The sequence below is a fragment of the Ranitomeya variabilis genome, chromosome 1 (genome assembly GCF_051348905.1).
Source record: "Ranitomeya variabilis isolate aRanVar5 chromosome 1, aRanVar5.hap1, whole genome shotgun sequence".
Taxonomy (NCBI): Eukaryota; Metazoa; Chordata; class Amphibia; order Anura; family Dendrobatidae; genus Ranitomeya; species Ranitomeya variabilis.
Window position 1 is genome coordinate 640,091,369 of NC_135232.1, and position 18,346 is coordinate 640,109,714.

At 42.6% G+C, this 18,346-nt stretch overlaps 1 protein-coding gene across 12 annotated transcripts in view; it reads left to right on the top strand.

The window, feature by feature from the left end:
- NPAS3 (neuronal PAS domain protein 3) overlaps positions 1–18,346 on the top strand; it is a 616,056-nt gene that overhangs the window by 239,400 nt on the left and 358,310 nt on the right. For 9 of the 12 annotated variants that reach the window (XM_077261116.1, XM_077261131.1, XM_077261144.1 and 6 more), the window contains one exon: positions 4,914–4,973. The exons of the other annotated variants lie outside the window; for them this stretch is intronic. In XM_077261116.1, the coding sequence (XP_077117231.1) occupies positions 4,914–4,973 (60 nt within the window). The remainder of the gene's footprint in view (positions 1–4,913; positions 4,974–18,346) is intronic. 12 annotated transcript variants of the gene reach the window in all.

Below are 18,346 nucleotides of genomic sequence, written 5' to 3' on the forward strand. Positions count from 1 at the left end.
AGTAGCTGTGCCCTGGGATACAGATGCCACAAACCGTACATATCTGTGCCAGGGAGGGCCTGAAGGTTGCTGCCAGGGCTGTGGAGTCGGTAAGCCAAACCTCTGACTCCTCAATTTCCATGACACTGACTCCCCCAAAATGGGCTCCGACTCTGACTCCACAGCCCTGGTTGCTGCTTTTGTAATCAGCACATGGTGGTTCTGGATGTTGGACCCCTATCATTTTAATATGAAGAAAGACTGGCCTTTGTTATAAAAGTCCTGGAAAATCGAATTGAATAATTTTATGTGATCTTGAATAAAGCTGACCATTAAAGAACTTCTGATCGGCTATATGCAAACCGATCGGCAGTCGCTTACTGAGCTGCTTAGACCGGCAGAGCAGAATTCTACACGCACAGAACAATCGTTGATACAATCATTCTGTGCACATAGAATATGATCCTAACGATGATTTAATGCCAGCGTGAACAATCTAATCACCCAACATGTTCATCGGGTGATTGCTGCATGTTTACACAAGCCGATCGGCAACCCAACACTCTAACAATTGCTCGTTCCCAGTTATCGTCTTGTCTAAATGTGCCTTTGTACTGGTTGTGATGGGAATACGATAGGGCTATGGGGGAGCTACTGTGATGCCAGACCTACCTAAAGATGTAAAATGTATTTACAGTACTTCTACATCCATTTAATTAATCTTTGATACAGGGTATAATTTGCTCTGTTGAAAAAAAAATAAAGGAATTTTCAGAAAGTCTATGTGTGCGAGCTGGATGCCGGGGAAATCTTACCGTAGATCCCAAGCCCCTACTGATCTAAGAATGGATGCAGTCAGTAACGGGGAGGCTGTCTTCCATGTCTCACTTTCCTCTCAATGTATTCCAGAGCCAGTAATAAGGATTATTTAGGGTTTATGCCAGATACAGGAGCAGAATACATTACAATAGTGTGCACACTGGGGATTAATATGAGAAGACTCCAGGCTGCTTTTGATGACTTTGCACTCATAATGCCAGAGAAATTCTTTGAAAGACAGAAGACATAGGGATTATGAGGGCGCTGAGGCATTACAACTTGAGCTGTAACCTGCGAACTGACACTACAAGCCCCACAATGCACTGGTGTGCGCACTTCTGGAGTCACCAGTAAAGCCAACAATGTACGGTGCCCACTTACATGTATTTCTCATATCTTTTGCCATCCGGATCATTTTCTGGGAGAGGCTTATTTCAGCTGTGTAAGCAGTTCTAGGTTTGGTGGAACAAAAGGGAGGAATCTGTATATCATCAACCATTGCCAAATGAGACAATACAACTGTTCCATATTCTCCAGGAAAAGCAAAAACTATCAATAACTACATCTATAATGTTTTAACTGACTAGTGCAAAAGATGTGTCTAGAACTAGGCATACCACTGCAGATCTAGTGCAGATCAGTGTGTTAGAGGGGACATTTCACCACTTTTGTCATGTTAAACTGGCTACGTTATGATAAAGTGGAAGAGTGGAATGAAACATAATTTTTGTTTTTTTATTCCTCCTCTCTGTTGCAGAGAGATTATTTTGTTTTTGTTTCAGGCGATTAGTATGCTAATTTCTTTTTCAACAAGGGGGCGTTAACAGAGATTCTGTTCTAGGTTGTTTACTTTATCTCTTCTATGACTTTGGTCAATCATAAGAAGGCAGCTTCATATAAGAGGGAGAAAAAAATCAAATGCTCCCAAAGAAGGCCAGAGCAGAATTTTTCACTGTGATCTGGTAATACTAATGCGTATAACCTTATCACTCTGAGATCTACTCTCTGACAGTGCTTATTGATATTACAGGTGATGGATGGGAGGGGAGGAGAGCTGCCCTGTAATATCATTACATACAATGCTCTGGATCTATCCAAAGTGTCAGGGAATAATGCCCCTATATATGGGATAAACCCAGAGCGTTGTATGTGACTAACACTGGTTGCACGATCATCTTCATCACTGCTCCCTGCTGCAGCTCTCCTCTCCCAGCACTGTCGTCATTACAGAGGAGAGCTGCAGCAGGGGGAGCAGTGATGAAGATTATCATGAGAGCAATGTTTGTGTCTCCCACAGGTCATTTGACTGCTGCAATCAGCAGCTCTGGAAGAATAGCGAAAGCTGCAGCCAATCAGCAGTCATTTGATATAAGAATGGGAGACGCAGCAAGAAGATTGCAGACGTAGCTGAGATTTATATGAACATTATCCTATTAAATATAATTTGTCTCTTGCTGCATTTTTTAAAAAACAAACGCTCTATACTCGCCTTCCCCGTTCCACAGATGAGTCTCAACCACTACTCTGTGTTTGGCATTGGCTGCGACACTGACGTCTTGTCGACAGCATGGTAGCCAATCAGTTTTATAGTATGCGTTGAAATGATTGCAGTGATGCATAATTAATATTTTTTGCTTCTAGGTTTTACTACTTTTGCACAATAATATCGCTTTTATTTTTTTTTATTTTTGCATTATATTCTGAGAGTCATACATTTTCCATTTTTTGTTTTTAGAACTGTATGCGAACTCTTTGTTTGTGTAACTAGCCAAAATTATTATTGGTACAATTTTGGGGTCCAAATGTCTCTTTAAGTACCTTTTTATTTAATTTTATGTGATTTAGGATGAACAAAGCTCTAAATTCTGGCTTTCTTTTTTTTTTTGTTTTTTTGTGTCATTCACCATGCGGGATAAATAGTTATATATTTTTCTTTTACTGCTCATTACAAACACAATGATATTGGACATGTGTCTTTTTTTTAGCCTTTGTTTTCCATTAGAATAAACATCGTTTTGTTCTTTTTTTTTTTTTTATTTGAACTTGAACATGCTTTGATCACCTTAATAATACTCTGCACTACATATGTAGTTCAGTGTATTATATCAGCCGGCATTGCTATACTGAAGGGCTGCCTAACATATTGTGCATCTTGCATGATCTATTAAGCCTTTATTGCCGAATAGGAGGCCTCTTGTTTCCAGCTCTGGGGAGCGGATAATGTAACTGGGAGCGAACTCCCTCTGTCCACTTCCTTACAAGCAGTGGTCACTTTTGACCACAATGTGTATGAATGTAAATGAACCTCTGCAAACACTGACAGCCCTTTTCCCCCTTTGCTGTGTGTCTGATAATGGATGGATATTGCGCTGTTAGGTAGCGGGAACTATTGGGAACAAGCGGCAGGCTTGGTCTGGCCCACTGGAGAACAGGACAATCCTCTGGTGGGCCATCACCTTCTTATATGAGTAGTACTTGGCACTATATATGGTACTTGAATCACTATGTACAGACAAAGGCGGCATCTTCTTCATTTAACAATCTTCCCAGTGCATTGTTATATAAATTTGTGATTGAGGAAATTGGCACATTTACAAGTGGCTGAAAAGTGGGGCCCTGGAGTTGGTTACTTGGTGTGCCTGTTTTCGCTTCAGTCCGACACGGGATTGTGATCCCAAGTTGAAGCTTTACTGTTTTTTTCACATTGTAATAAAAATTGGCAAGTCTATTTGTACATGAAAATCCAGAGCTGTTATGTGAAGGACAATTGTGGAGAACTGTTGGCATGACAGAGGTAGCAATCTCCCTCTGGCAAACGCCTTACATGCAGCGGGAAGCGGTTAATACAGAAATTATTGTAAAAAGGTGTACAACCTTTTAGTATTGTATATCATAGTGTACAATGAATACCACTTCTTTCTGAAACAGGAATACTTAAAAGTTTTCGTGGGTTTTAAAATTTCCAATTCCCATTACCATAGAATAGTTATATTGTGCACCCTTAAGTACCTGGAATTAATAATCACTTATAAGAAATACTGCTTACTGATGAGTTTTAGGCTATGTTCACATGTTGTGTTTTTGCTGCATTTTTTTCATGCAAATTTTGAGCTGCATTTTACAATGTTAGCAGAAGCTATAAGATTTTAGAAATCTCATGCACACACAACTGTAGCATGTCACTTTTTCTTTCAGCATTTTTGCAGCATTTTTTTCCCCCTTAGAAAGCAATGGTTAAGTGTAAAAACGCTGCGAACAATCAGGTTTTGCTGCTTTTTTATGCAAAAACCTTAATGAAGTTGCATCATGATTTTTTTGGGAGCACTAAACTTTATGAGCATGCACATGAGACAACAAATACGCAGCAAAAAAACATCAAAACCTGCTTTTTGTAAGCAGCTTCTTTACTGCCAAGAAAGCAGGTTTTGCCTGTAGAAAAAAAAAGGCAACCTGTGAACATAGCCTTATGGTATGTGCACACGTAGAAAGGTCCACTTCGGATTTTTCCACAGCGGATTTGATAAATCCGCAGGGCAAAAACAGTGCGTTTTTCCTGCGGATTTACTGTGGATTTACCGCGGTTTTTGTGTGGACTCTACTGCGGGTTTACACCTGCAGTTTTCTATTATGGAGCAGGTGTAAAACCGCTGCGGAATCCGCACAAAGAATTGACATACTGCGGAAAATAAACTGCTGCATGTCCGTGCGTTTTTTTCCGCAGCATGTGCACTGCGGTTTGTGTTTCCCATAGGTTTACATTGTATTGTAAATGCATGGGAAACCGCTGCGGATCCGCAGCAAAATCCGCAGCGTGTGCACATGGCCTTATAGTGAGATTTAGGATACTGACTATTTACAGTACAAGGAAGATAGGGGAGACAGGTATGTGTATATCCAGTGTAACGGATGTGTTTAGAGGAAGCTATAAAGGGTCCAAATGCAAGTTATTTACCATTGTTTCCTTTCATAATGTGGTAGAAGAAAACGCTATACATCCTAAATTAACAGTGACTTTACAAATAGTTGTATTTGAGGACTGGGGATATAACAAGGTGCATGGCTAAAGAGGGTAATAACCTGCCTGATGTGTGTAATTTGTTTTTTTCTCATGGCAGGGGAGCCTCCAGGCCTATGACCGCTTGTCCCATCCCTTGTCCTCCAGACCTCAACTTAAGGTACATAATTATAATACAATTGTCGGGAAGGGTGTAACAATTTAGTTTTCTTGCACCCATCCATACCTAATGTAATTTTGCAAACAGATGGAATATAAATAATGACTTTTATCGCAGTCATATCAAACATTCTGGTTGTGCAATTCATTGTAATGACAGTACATTTCTGTGAAATCTCCGATGCACCTTGAACAATTTGTTTCCCTCGTAAATATTACATCATGCTATAATCTATAGTGAGTACGGCGCTGATTGCAGACTAGTCTTTTTAGGGGTTAAAAGCAGTGTTAGTCCTCCAGGCCAGATGCGGGCTCCTGTAATACCTTGAAATAAGGGCTGCTACCAACTAGGCAATGGTTGTTAAAAGAGATCATATTTAGGGTTAACAAGACTTGGGCCTTGATTCATCAAGACCGGCGCGTGATTCACGCTGGTCTTGATGAGGAGGCGTGCTGGAGTCAGAGGCGCCTGATTCATTAAGAGAAGCACGATTCCTAATCAATCCGGCTCGTCTGAAAAGTGTGGTGCGCACAGGTACGCCACAGCTCGTCTCATCCACGCCCTCGTTCCGCTACTGTTCCATTTGGCAGCACTAGGCGAAACAAGTTTGAAAACAAAAAGTTGCAAGAGTGTTGCTCAACGTCAAGTTGCTCAAAAATTTTGCAACTTATCAAAGTGTTGTACACCAGATTTCTGGTGAAACCACTTTGATGACAATTCTACAGGGTGGGCCATTTATATGGATACACCTGGGTGGGCCATTTATAAAGTTACATCCAAAATGTCCGACTTCAAAATAGCCGCCATGGTCACCCACCCATCTTGAAAAGTTTTCCCCCTCCCATATACTAATGTGCCTCAAAAAGGAAGTTGACATCACCAACCATTCCCATTTTATTTAGATGTATCCATATACATGGCCCACCCTGTAGTTTGTGCCTCCAGATTTGCATCCTTAATTTGTCCTATGTTACTCTTTAAGTAGGCCATGCATATTAGGTAGCGGTCGGCCAAACGATTGTTCAGCCGGCAGCTCTCTCTCCCAACTCCTCCATGCACAGAAATGTGTGGCTCATCTGCTGTCGCTGCCTCAATCATTGGCAGCCACTTATATCCCCACTGAAAAAAAGGATTGTCTGTTGAAGTTTATCAGGAGACCAATCCTTCTTCCCTTGACCTCTTCTGTCAGAAAGTGGAGAGTCAGGAAGCCTGTTGCCAGATTTAATAATACAAACCGTAGTTAAATGGATCACTTGGACCCAAGGAGGCTCTCGTACTTACTTTGAAAATTAATGTCACAATTATCGTCTGATATTAAGTTGAGCAGCGACAGCTGGATTCATAAAGTGTACGTTGTAATATCAAGAAAGCGTTAAGTAGACATTCAAACATGTTTTTTTTAATAAGTACACCTGCTTCATCAGGTCTAATAGATCTATTTAATAATGCATATAGTTTGAATTTTAAAATTTGGTGCCGGGTCCATTTTTGTTGAATTATCTATGCACATCATTATTTTTTTTATCCGTTATTTTTACGGATAGATTACAGACCCATTACACTCCATGCGCTTTTTCACATGTCCTGATTTTCAGCAAAAGAAAATAATGGAGACATGTCCTAGATTGATCCGTGGTATGGATCAAACTCACAAAGCAAACTAATGGCTGAATGAAAAACAGGTAGCGCATGGGTGCAACATGGATGGTAAAAACGGACACACGGACCAAATATGGATCCAGCACACTGAAAAACACGGACTTTATTTTTTTTCCCACATAGAAGAAACATAACTGGTACATGAAACCACGTGATTATTAAATCCTAAGCTTAGAAAATGTCAAGGAGCAACTTTTGAAATCTATTCAAAACTGGAGCCAAATATTTAATGGCTCACGCAAATGTCAGCATTACCCATCCATTTTGGTCCATGGGGGCATATCAATTTTCAATTTCAAATAGAGGCATAAAAAAAGCATTTTTTGCAAAGTCTGGACGGAGGGTGTACAAAAGTATACAGAGAGTATATAGGTTCTTTGATGCGTGGATGAGACAACCAGTTGTATAAAGTCTCCCCGGGTGCATTGGCGTTGGATGCACAATTGTGTCGCTTACAATATGACCATGTAACCTAAGAAAGATCTGACCCCACCGTGTGGCCTCCTCTTCCCATCAAGATCAGTGTAAAGTCTTGCATAATGAGCACAACTTTTTTATATACAGCTTTCTTATACTGAGCCTTGTAAGAATACAATCTGTCACTTATCGTCCTTTAAGAGTAACCATAATTTTAGTTTTTGTTTATCAGAAATCAATAATAGATAAGATATATAGATAAGAAGCTTTGTTATATTAGCGAACAAATACCTCCTTCTGCACTGATCATATAATCTCAATTCACTGATCAAAACTGTCCTCAGTGAATACAGATTTTCAGCTCACTGAGAGATGAGATGACAGTTGCTGCTTCTAAAAGTCTATGGAGAGTGGAGGAGGAGCCAGAGAGACACAGACACAGGCATGCTGCTGCATCTTCACCTGAGACCCAGATGCACTTTAAACACATAAGACTTCATACTGGACAGTTTTATGAATATTTATGGTTCATATATCGTCCACCTCTTATACACATACTAGCTTATATTTTCCCTGTCCTATTATAGGTATGGGAATGAGACACTCATCCACAATATAGAATAAGTTTTTGACTATGGCTAATGCTTTATTCACACATTAGTATTTTTGATCAGTATTATATGGCAAAACCAGAAGCATCTCCAAAACACAGAACAGTTGTCAATTTTTCAATTATAGTTTTTCTTTGTAAGTTCTACCGCTGGTTTTGGCATACACTGATGCCAAATCCAGGATAGCCTTTACAAAAATTGAATGGCAAAAACTGCCGAAAAAAGCCTCAGTGTGCCTACACTCCTAAAGAAGTTGTCCACTACTTGGACAACTTCTTCCCATACCCCTCGCTTAGCCCCTATAAAATAATAAAGCCTAAACTCCCCTCAAGTGCTGATTCCATTCTCACCCAGACTTCCTCTTCATGTTTGATTTGTCCAAAGGTGGAGACAGTGACGCCAGCGCTGATTGGACGCCGGCGTCGCGTGTCACAACAACCGCATGAGAGCCTCGGGGGAGAGCGAGTGCTGACACCACGGAAACGGCGCTGGAACAGAAGGTGAGTATAAGCTTTATTATTTTGTCGGGGCCAGACATTTTAATCAAGAAGGGGTTGTCCTAGTAGTGGACAATTCCTTTAAGTACCACTCCAGCAGTAGAATATCAGTTGCCATCTTCTGCCGTTTCCAGCGCCGCTCCAGTCCTCTTCTGCACCTTGTGACTTGCCCGAATCACTCCAGTGTTTGCTGGGCGGACAGGAAGTCACTTTTCATTGTACGTCTGAAAATCAGAACGAGGCTCTCATAGACTTAGATAAAGAGAGATAATTGTTAGCGGTGACTTCTGGCCAGTCAGAGCTGTGACTACAAGAAGGCGGAGACGGACTGGAGCGTCGCTGGAAACAGTAGAAGGCAACAAACGGACAAAGAACTACATACAAAGAACATACAATACTGATACCTAACTCGTGGTGAAAATAGCACTTCCGCCTCCTGACAAGTGTTTTGAGTGATTAGTAGGCATCTCCAGACCTAGACCCCCACCAATCTGCAGGGTGTTTCAAGGTGTTAGAAAGTTAAAGTGTAGGTACAGTTCACTTTAAAAAAAACAATATTCTTACAGAAAATGTAGGGCTAGTGAAAACAAATGCTGATCTGTCAGCTGCACAGGCAGCCCCATGTAAGGATGGCTCAATAGAGCAAAATATTTATACTATTACATATTTACATACACACATATATATATGTATATATGTGTATGTATGTTATATAAAAGGGAGAAACAGGAGCCTAGAGTACAAATGTAACAAATACTTTATTAATGAGAAAGTTAAAATGTAGGACAGAAGACTGTACAAAAATGAGCGTACCACAACAATACATGGAGGGGAACAAGAAAAACATTTTAACTTTCTCATTAATAAAGTATTTGTTACATTTGTACTCTAGGCTCCTGTTTCTCCCTTTTATATAATGTTGCTGGAGCAATGATTTAAGCGCCCGGGTGATTATTATTATATATCACACTAGTGTTTGTTCCCGGGTTTGGCTCATTATGCTTTCGGGTTCTCTGATATTACTATGTGTATGTATGTATGTATATATATATATATATATATATATATATATATATATATATATATATATATATATATATATATATACACATATAAATATATACTGCTATATTAGTAGCCAAAATGACAAACATTTTCGGTTTTATTTGGCTAATTGGAGGGCAAAGTACTCAGCTGGCAGGAATTTTAATTTGAAAGGCTGCAATATTTGCTTACAGGGAGAAATTTGGGAAAAATGTATTTAAAGGGACTGCAAATATTGCCCTTCGGGGCACTTTGCCTCTGTATATTGGCAATGTGCGTTCAGCATCTTTTGCTTTGCTTTAACGCACAATTTATATCTAATTCATGGCTATAATCATACATGGCGACTGTGTAGTTAATAGACAATGTCCCTTTAAGGACAACTTCACATAAGTATGAATAAATGCACAGAAAGATCTCCTTCACAGAGTCGGAGATATTGTAAGGAGGGTGGCTGACGCTGACGGTTTTCCTTAGCTTTTTTTTTTATTGACAGGAAGAACAATTTAACCAAACGCCAGGCCATCATTTTGCCAGTCAAGTGTGATATGGGTTGGTCGAGGGAGACAAACGCCTGTATGATTTTGAGGAAAAATTGCTGAAATTGCAGTAGTTAGCTTTAAATCAGCTGTAGGTTAGTCATTAGAGAGCCCAGAGATCCTTTTATCCAGTGTTGGCAAAATAATGAATTCACAGATAAAATGCTCTTAACCCCAGAGGGGGTGTAACGCATTAATATTGTTTGTATTGAGATTCTGTGAACAATACGCTTCTCCCTTGCAGAAAATAGTTTGACTCCCTGTGGAACTGGTAGAGAAAAGGGGATTTCAAAGCCTCCAATTTTTTTAGTTCTGCACTATAAAGAATATAAATGAATACAAATCACCCTACATGTACATCTGTGTGGGACAAATGAACTTAAAGTTTGCGTCGCAGAGGTGTCAAAGTTTTGCTATGTTCCTAGAAATCGGCTGTGCCTCAAGTGTGGTAGCAATATGAAGAAAAATGTAGATTCAACATTGAGAGTCCTCTTCCAAAACTGTTTTATTAATCCACATTAAAAGCCATAATATCCAACACCAATATAAATTACAAATGCGTTTCAGAATTCTTAAGTTACTGCATAAAAGCTTTTTAACAGTAGTGAAATTCTTCCTGTGAACTTGCCTCTGCACCGTGAGACTTTCTCACAGTGCTAGCGGGGATCTCACTGAGGTCACCGCAGTTCAGCCCGGCTGGGAATGCAGCCTCTGTGACTGGAGGTAACCTCGATGTTGTCACCACTGCTCACTTATGCTGCGCTCACAACAGCTCATTCACCAGTGTTCTCAGCCCTGACGGTAGCATCTTGGAACCGTCCAGGTTGAAAACTGTTTGTCCTCCAGACATGGATTACCGTGTGGAACAGTACGACTGACAAGTGAGAGATGTTGTTTAATATTTTTGGTTTATTACAGGAGAACGAGGACTTTGGTAGAATTAGGCGTTAGGTGAGTATAACTGTGTTTTGTGATTTTTATATAAAAAAAAAAGTAAAAGGGTTTTGTTTGATTTAAAATAAAATACTTTATTCTGGGTGTATCTTTATTTAACATGCAACTATAGGATTAGTAATGGATAGGTGTCTGATAGACTCCTCTCCATTGCTAATATATGGGCTTGATGTCACCGGACAATACAAAGGTGACATCAACCCAGCTGTAAGTTATGTTTGGTTTGTTATCAAAAATACAGGGGAACCCACGCCTTTTTTTTATTTTAATAATTTATTTACAGCGCAGGCATCGACTAATGAATACACCCATCAGCCGTTCCTGCTCTCACTGTTATTAGCAGCAGCAGGCATCCGCTAATTGGAGCAGTAGTCACATCCGCTGACACCAGTGACCGGAGGTAAACTTTATACCTCCGATCACAGCTGAGCGCTCACACTGTCATTTCACAGCGTTGGAACCACGGTCGTCTGACCGGCGGTGATGGTTTTACTGCCGATCAGAAGCAGTGTTTGCCACGCCATACTCGAACAGTAACACGGGCTTCCTGGTGAAGTCCGTGTTCGGTGTCTGTACCCAAACAGTAGGTGTTCAGTACAGGTCCTGAACTTTACTGTTTGGGTTTGCCCATCTTTAGTCAGGATATGAGATTGAGCGGGTAGCGAACGATCAGGGGTTCTGTCATAACTGAACTATATAGGTAAGTAATATAACTTTACTCTATAAAACTCCTTTATATTTCTTAAGGTTGGACAAACCCTATAGGATCATATACTAGAGGTGGAGCAGACACAGACAGAAGAGCAATATATGGATCTTTTGCAATCCTACATCATAATGCATGATTGCACCTGCTTTGGAGGTTGAAGTGGCCCCCTTACCTTTTGGGTCACTGTGCAGTTGCAGAGGTTGGCCGCCCCTGAATGGAAAGATGTCTTCTAATCACTTTGCACTAATAAACGATGTAATCAGACTACTAGCCTTCCACTGTGGATTGGACTGATGTTCGTGCTGATGTGACTCATGATTTCTGATATCCTTCTATTCCACAGAATGGCTTTATATTCAGATGTAACAAACCTGTATTGACCACAGCGCTTAGTGAGGTTGGTGCACCGAATGAGGTTGGTGCTGTCAGTGAGGTGGGTGCACTCAGTGAGGTTGGTGCGCTCAGTGAGGTTGGTGAGCTCAGTAAAGTTGCTGTTGACAGGTTGATACACATAGTGAGGTTGGTGAGCTCAGTTTAGTTGGTGCCCTCAGTGAGGTTAGTGCGCTCAGTAAAGTTCATTGAGGGTGCTCAGTGAGGTTGGTGAGCTCAGTAAAGTTGCTGTGCTCAGTGAGGTTGGTGCACATAGTGAGGTGGTGAGCTCAGTTTAGTTGGTCCCCTCATTGAGGTTGGTATGCTCAGTGAGGTTGGTGCACTCAGTGAGGTTGATGCGCTTAGTGAGGTTGGTGTGCTCTGTAAAATTCAGTGAGGGTGCGCTCACTGAGGTTGGTGAGCTCAGTAAAGTTGGTGTGCTCAGTGAGGTTGGTGCACTGAATTAGGTTGGTGCTCTGTGCGGTGGGTGCACTCAGTGAGGTTGGTGCACTGAATGAGGTTGGTGCTCTCAGTGAGCTGGGTGTTCTCAGTTAGGTTGGTGCGCTCAGTGAGGTTGGTGAGCTCAGTAAAGTTGCTGTGCACATAGTGAGGTGGTGAGCTCAGTTTAGTTGGTCCCCTCAGTGAGGTTGGTATGCTCAGTGAGGTTGGTACTGTCAGTGAGGTTGGTGCTGTCAGTGAGGTTGATGCGCTTAGTGAGGTTAGTGTGCTCAGTAAAATTCAGTGAGGGTGCGCTCTCTGAGGTTGGTGAGCTCAGTAAAGTTGGTGTGCTCAGTAAGGTTGGTGCACTGAATTAGGTTGGTGCACTCAGTGAGGTTGGTGCACTGAATGAGGTTGGTGCTCTCAGTGAGCTGGGTGTTCTCAGTTAGGTTGGTGCGCTCAGTGAGGTTGGTGAGCTCAGTAAAGTTGCTGTGCACATAGTGAGGTGGTGAGCTCAGTTTAGTTGGTCACCTCAGTGAGGTTGGTATGCTCAGTGAGGTTGGTACTGTCAGTGAGGTTGGTGCTGTCAGTGAGGTTGATGCGCTTAGTGAGGTTAGTGTGCTCAGTAAAATTCAGTGAGGGTGTGCTCTCTGAGGTTGGTGAGCTCAGTAAAGTTGGTGTGCTCAGTGAGGTTGGTGCACTGAATTAGGTTGGTGCACTCAGTGAGGTTGGTGCACTGAATGAGGTTGGTGCTCTCAGTGAGGTGGGTGTTCTCAGTTAGGTTGGTGCGCTCAGTGAGGTTGGTGCTCTCAGTGAGGTTGGTGCTCTCAGTGAGGTGGGTGTTCTCAGTTAGGTTGGTGCGCTCAGTGAGGTGGGTGCTCTCAGTGAGGTGGGTGTTCTCAGTTAGGTTGGTGCACTCAGTGAGGTTGGTGCTCTCAGTGAGGTGGGTGTTCTCAGTTAGGTTGGTGCTCTCAGTGAGGTTGGTGCTCTGTGAGGTGGGTGTTCTCAGTTGGTTGGTGCGCTCAGTGAGGTTGGTGCTCTCAGTGAGGTTGGTGCTCTCAGTGAGGTGGGTGCTCTCAGTTAGGTTGGTGCGCTCAGTGAGGTTGGTGCTCTCAGTGAGGTTGGTGCGCTCAGTGAGGTTGGTGCGCTCAGTGAGGTTGGTGCTCTCAGTGAGGTGGGTGCTCTCAGTGAGGTGGGTGTTCTCAGTGAGGTTGGTGCACTCAGTGAGGTTGGTGCTCTCAGTGAGGTTGGTGCTCTCAGTGAGGTGGCTGTTCTCAGTTAGGTTGGTGCGCTCAGTGAGGTTGGTGCTCTCAGTGAGGTTGGTGCGCTCAGTGAGGTTGGTGCGCTCAGTGAGGTTGGTGCTCTCAGTGAGGTGGGTGCTCTCAGTGAGGTGGGTGCTCTCAGTGAGGTGGGTGTTCTCAGTTAGGTTGGTGCGCTCAGTGAGGTTGGTGCTCTCAGTGAGGTTGGTGCGCTCAGTGAGGTTGGTGCGCTCAGTGAGGTTGGTGCTCTCAGTGAGGTGGGTGCTCTCAGTGAGGTGGGTGTTCTCAGTGAGGTTGGTGCACTCAGTGAGGTTGGTGCTCTCAGTGAGGTTGGTGCTCTCAGTGAGGTGGCTGTTCTCAGTTAGGTTGGTGCGCTCAGTGAGGTTGGTGCTCTCAGTGAGGTGGCTGTTCTCAGTTAGGTTGGTGCGCTCAGTGAGGTTGGTGCTCTCAGTGAGGTGGGTGTTCTCAGTTAGGTTGGTGCGCTCAGTGAGGTTGGTGCTGTCAGTGAGGTGGGTGAACTCAGTGAGGTTGGTGCACTGAATGAGGTTGGTGCTCTCAGTGAGGTGGGTGTGCTCAGCGAGGTTGGTGCGTTTACTGAGGTTGGTGCACTCGGTGTGTGCGCTCATTGAGGTTGATGCACTCAGTGAGGTTGGTGATTTCAGCATAAGATATTCCCCTACCCCCAAGCCGTGCATCACTGGGACACTTCGTCTGTCGTGTTCTACAGCAGTGATCTACCATTTATATCACGCCAAAATACACCGCTATATTTAGTTGTGAAATTGGCCTTTTATGTTCCTGATGTTTACTGAGTCTGGGAGAAATTAATGTTGACAGCCAGAGGCAGCTCGGCTTAACTCCTTCAGTCCTGCAGCGTTGACTGCTACACACCTTTCCATAAGGGAAATGAACCTTCTGCCTTCTTACAGGGCAAAAAGTAGCGGGAAGTGCTAGAAGACTCAATGAGCAGCCAATAACCGCACACAGTACCGCTATCTACCGCTCACATTAATCACTGTATTACCAGCACAGTGAATAATCCATGTACAGATCAAGTGTAAACAATGAATCCGAAACTGCCAAAGTGACACCAGCTCCAAAGTGACATTATTTCAAAGCATTTGGAAAATTATTTTATACAGTTCTTTCAGATTATAGCAACAATTTAATTCAGCAAGATATTGTAAAGCTGGGCAGCATCTCCTTTAGGTACTGTAAGGGCTTGTTCACATGGGATTTGTTTGCAGCAGATTTCTCCGTATATTACAATACCAGAATAGTGGATGTAGCTTTATGAAATCTCATCCCCACACTGTGAAGAAAGACTGCAGTGTAAACTGACTGGCGCTGCAGATTAGCCATCCATAACCCTGGCCTACGTGTTATGCAGTTCTTGTTCATGGCCAGTGTAAAAAAAAAAGCCAAGGTGCCAATGCGAAAATTGAAAGGTTAATAATTTAGTTGTTTTTTTTTTAAATAAAAATCGTAATATGGAAAAAAAAATACACAAAGACCTGATTTAAACTTAGTGATAGCTTCCCTTTCAGAAAGACACAAAATATGACATTTAAAAAAACAACCAACTAGGATTGCAAATACATACAGGTGCTTCTCACTAAATTAGAATATCATCAAAAAGTTAATTTATTTCAGTTCTTCAATACAAAAAGTGAAACTCATATTATATAGAGTCATTACAGACAGAGCGATCTATTTCACATGTTTATTTCTGTTAGGCTGGAGTCACACATGGCGTAAGACAATACGCCACGTATTATACGTCCGTACTACGGCCGTAATACGGAGAAATGTTCCCAAAATAGTGATCCGTAGTCAGGGTGTGTCAGCGTATTTTGCGCATGGCATCCTCCGTATGTAATCCGTATGGCATCCGTACTGCGAGATTTTCGCGCAGGCTTGCAAAACCGACATCTAATGGATTTATGTGCTCAAATGTTCGGGAAAACATATATACAGTATATATATATATATGTCATTGAGACACATATATATATATTCTGTATTTAGATTTCATTCAGCGCGATATCTGTGAACAGCCGGTAATTCAATTGCCGGCTTTTCATTTCTCCTGCACAAACCCGACAGGATATAAGACATGGTTTACATACAGTAAACCATCTCATATCCCCTTTTTTTTGCATATTCCACACTACTAATGTTAGTAGTGTGTATGTGCAAAATTTCAGCGCTGTAGCTGCTGAAATAAAGGGTTAAATGGCGGAAAAAATTGGCGTGGGCTCCCGCGCAATTTTCTCCGCCAGAGTGGTAAAGCCAGTGACTGAGGGCAGATATTAATAGCCAGGAGAGGGTCCATGGTTATTGGCCCCCCCTGGCTACAAACAACTGCCCCCAGCCACCCCAGAAAAGGCACATCTGGAAGATGCGCCTATTCTGGCACTTGGCCACTCTCTTCCCACTCCCTGTAGCGGTGGGATATGGGGTAATGAAGGGTTAATGCCACCTTGCTATTGGAAGGTGACATTAAGCCAGATTAATAGTGGAGAGGCGTCAATGATGACACCTATCCATTATTAATCCAATTGTTGGAAAGGGTTAAAACACACACACACACATGATTTAAAAGTAGTTTAATGAAATAAACACAGCGGTTGTTGTAATAATTTATTGTTCTCTCAATCCATCAGGAACACCCTCGCTTGGAAAAATAATAAACGCACAAGATACATACCTTCTGGTGAACCGTCTCGTCCCACGAAGTAAATCCATCTGAAGGGGTTAACTAATATTACAGGCACGAGCTGCGATAAACCATTCGCTCGTGCCTGTAATCCCCGGGTGCTGAAAGGAAAGCTGGATCTGTACTTACATTGAGTCGCGGTGAGGCGCCCTCTGGTGGATGTTCTCATGAACTGCAGCCTGGGAACTTTTTCCCACGCTCCAGGTCATATGAGGACATCCACCAGGGGGCGCATCACCGCGACTGAAGGAAATGTAGGTCAATGACCTACATTTCATTCATTCGCCGGGGATTACAGGCACGGAGCACAGCTGCATTTAGCAGGGCTCCTGGCTGTAATATTAGTTAACCCCTTCAGATGGATTACTTCGTGGGACGAGACGGTTCACCAGAAGGTATGTATCTTGTGCGTTTATTATTTTTCCAAGCGAGGGTGTTCCTGATGGATTGAGAGAACAATAAATTATTACAACAACCGCTGTGTTTATTTCATTAAACTACTTTTAAATCATGTGTGTGTGTGTGTGTTTTAACCCTTTCCAACAATTGGATTAATAATGGATAGGTGTCATCATTGACGCATCTCCATTATTAATCTGGCTTAATGTCACTTTCCAATAGCAAGGTGGCATTAACCCTTCATTACCCCATATCCCACCGCTACAGGGAGTGGGAAGAGAGTGGCCAAGTGCCAGAATAGGCGCATCTTCCAGATGTGCCTTTTCTGGGGTGGCTGGGGGCAGATGTTTTTAGCCACGGGGGGGCCAATAACCATGGACCCTCTCCTGGCTATTAATATCTGCCCTCAGTCACTGGCTTTACCACTCTGGCGGAGAAAATTGCGCGGGAGCCCACGCCAATTTTTTCCGCCATTTAACCCTTTATTTCAGCAGCTACAGCGCTGAAATTTTGCACATACACACTACTAACATTAGTAGTGTGGCATATGCAAAAAAAAAGGGGATATGAGATGGTTTACTGTATGTAAACCATGTCTCATATCCTGTCGGGTTTGTGCAGGAGAAATGAAAAGCTGGCAATTGAATTACCGACTTTTCACTAACAGCGCTGCGTATTTCTCGCAGGTCACACTGCTGGTCCGTGTGGAATCCGTATTTTTCTCGCCCCCATAGACTTTCATTGGCGTATTATTTGCGCAATACGCTGACAAACGCAGCATGCTGCGATTTTGTACGGCCGTAGAAAGCCGTATAATACTGAACCGTAATATACGGCTAATAGGAGCAGCCCCATTGAGAAGCATTGTGCCGTATGTAATGCGAGTTTTACGTACGTAGTTTTTGCGCTCTTACGTACGTAAAACACGCATGTGTGACCCCGGCCTTAGTGTTGATGATTATGGCTTACAGACAATGAAAACCCAAAAGTCATTATCTCAGTAAATTAGAATACTTTTTACCATCAGTGTGTCTTCCGTGTGTCCATTTTTACCATCAGTGTGTCATCCATATGTCCATTTCTACCATCAGTGTGTCATCCGTATGTCCGTTTTTACCAGCAGTGTGTCATCCGTGTGTCCGTTCTACCAGCAGTGTGTCATCCGTGTGTCCGTTTCTACCAGTAGTGTGTCATCCTTATGTCCATTTCTACCAGCAGTGTGTCATCCGTGTGTCCATTTCTACCATCATTGTGTCATCCATATGTCTGTTTTTACCATCAGTGTGTCATCCATATGTCTGTTTTTACCATCAGTGTGTCATCCATATGTCCATTTCTACCATCAGTGTGTCATCCGTATGTCCGTTTTTACCAGCAGTGTGTCATCCGTGTGTCCGTTTCTACCATCAGTGTGTCATCCGTATGTCCGTTTTTACCAGCAGTGTCATCCGTGTGTCCGTTTCTACCATCAGTGTGTCATCCATATGTCCGTTTCTACCAGCAGTGTGTCATCCATATGTCCATTTCTACCATCAGTGTGTCATCCGTATGTCCGTTTTTACCAGCAGTGTGTCATCCGTATGTCCGTTTTTACCAGCAGTGTGTCATCCGTATGTCCGTTTCTACCAGTAGTGTGTCATCCTTATGTCCATTTCTACCAGCAGTGTGTCATCCGTGTGTCCATTTCTACCATCATTGTGTCATCCATATGTCTGTTTTTACCATCAGTGTGTCATCCATATGTCTGTTTTTACCATCA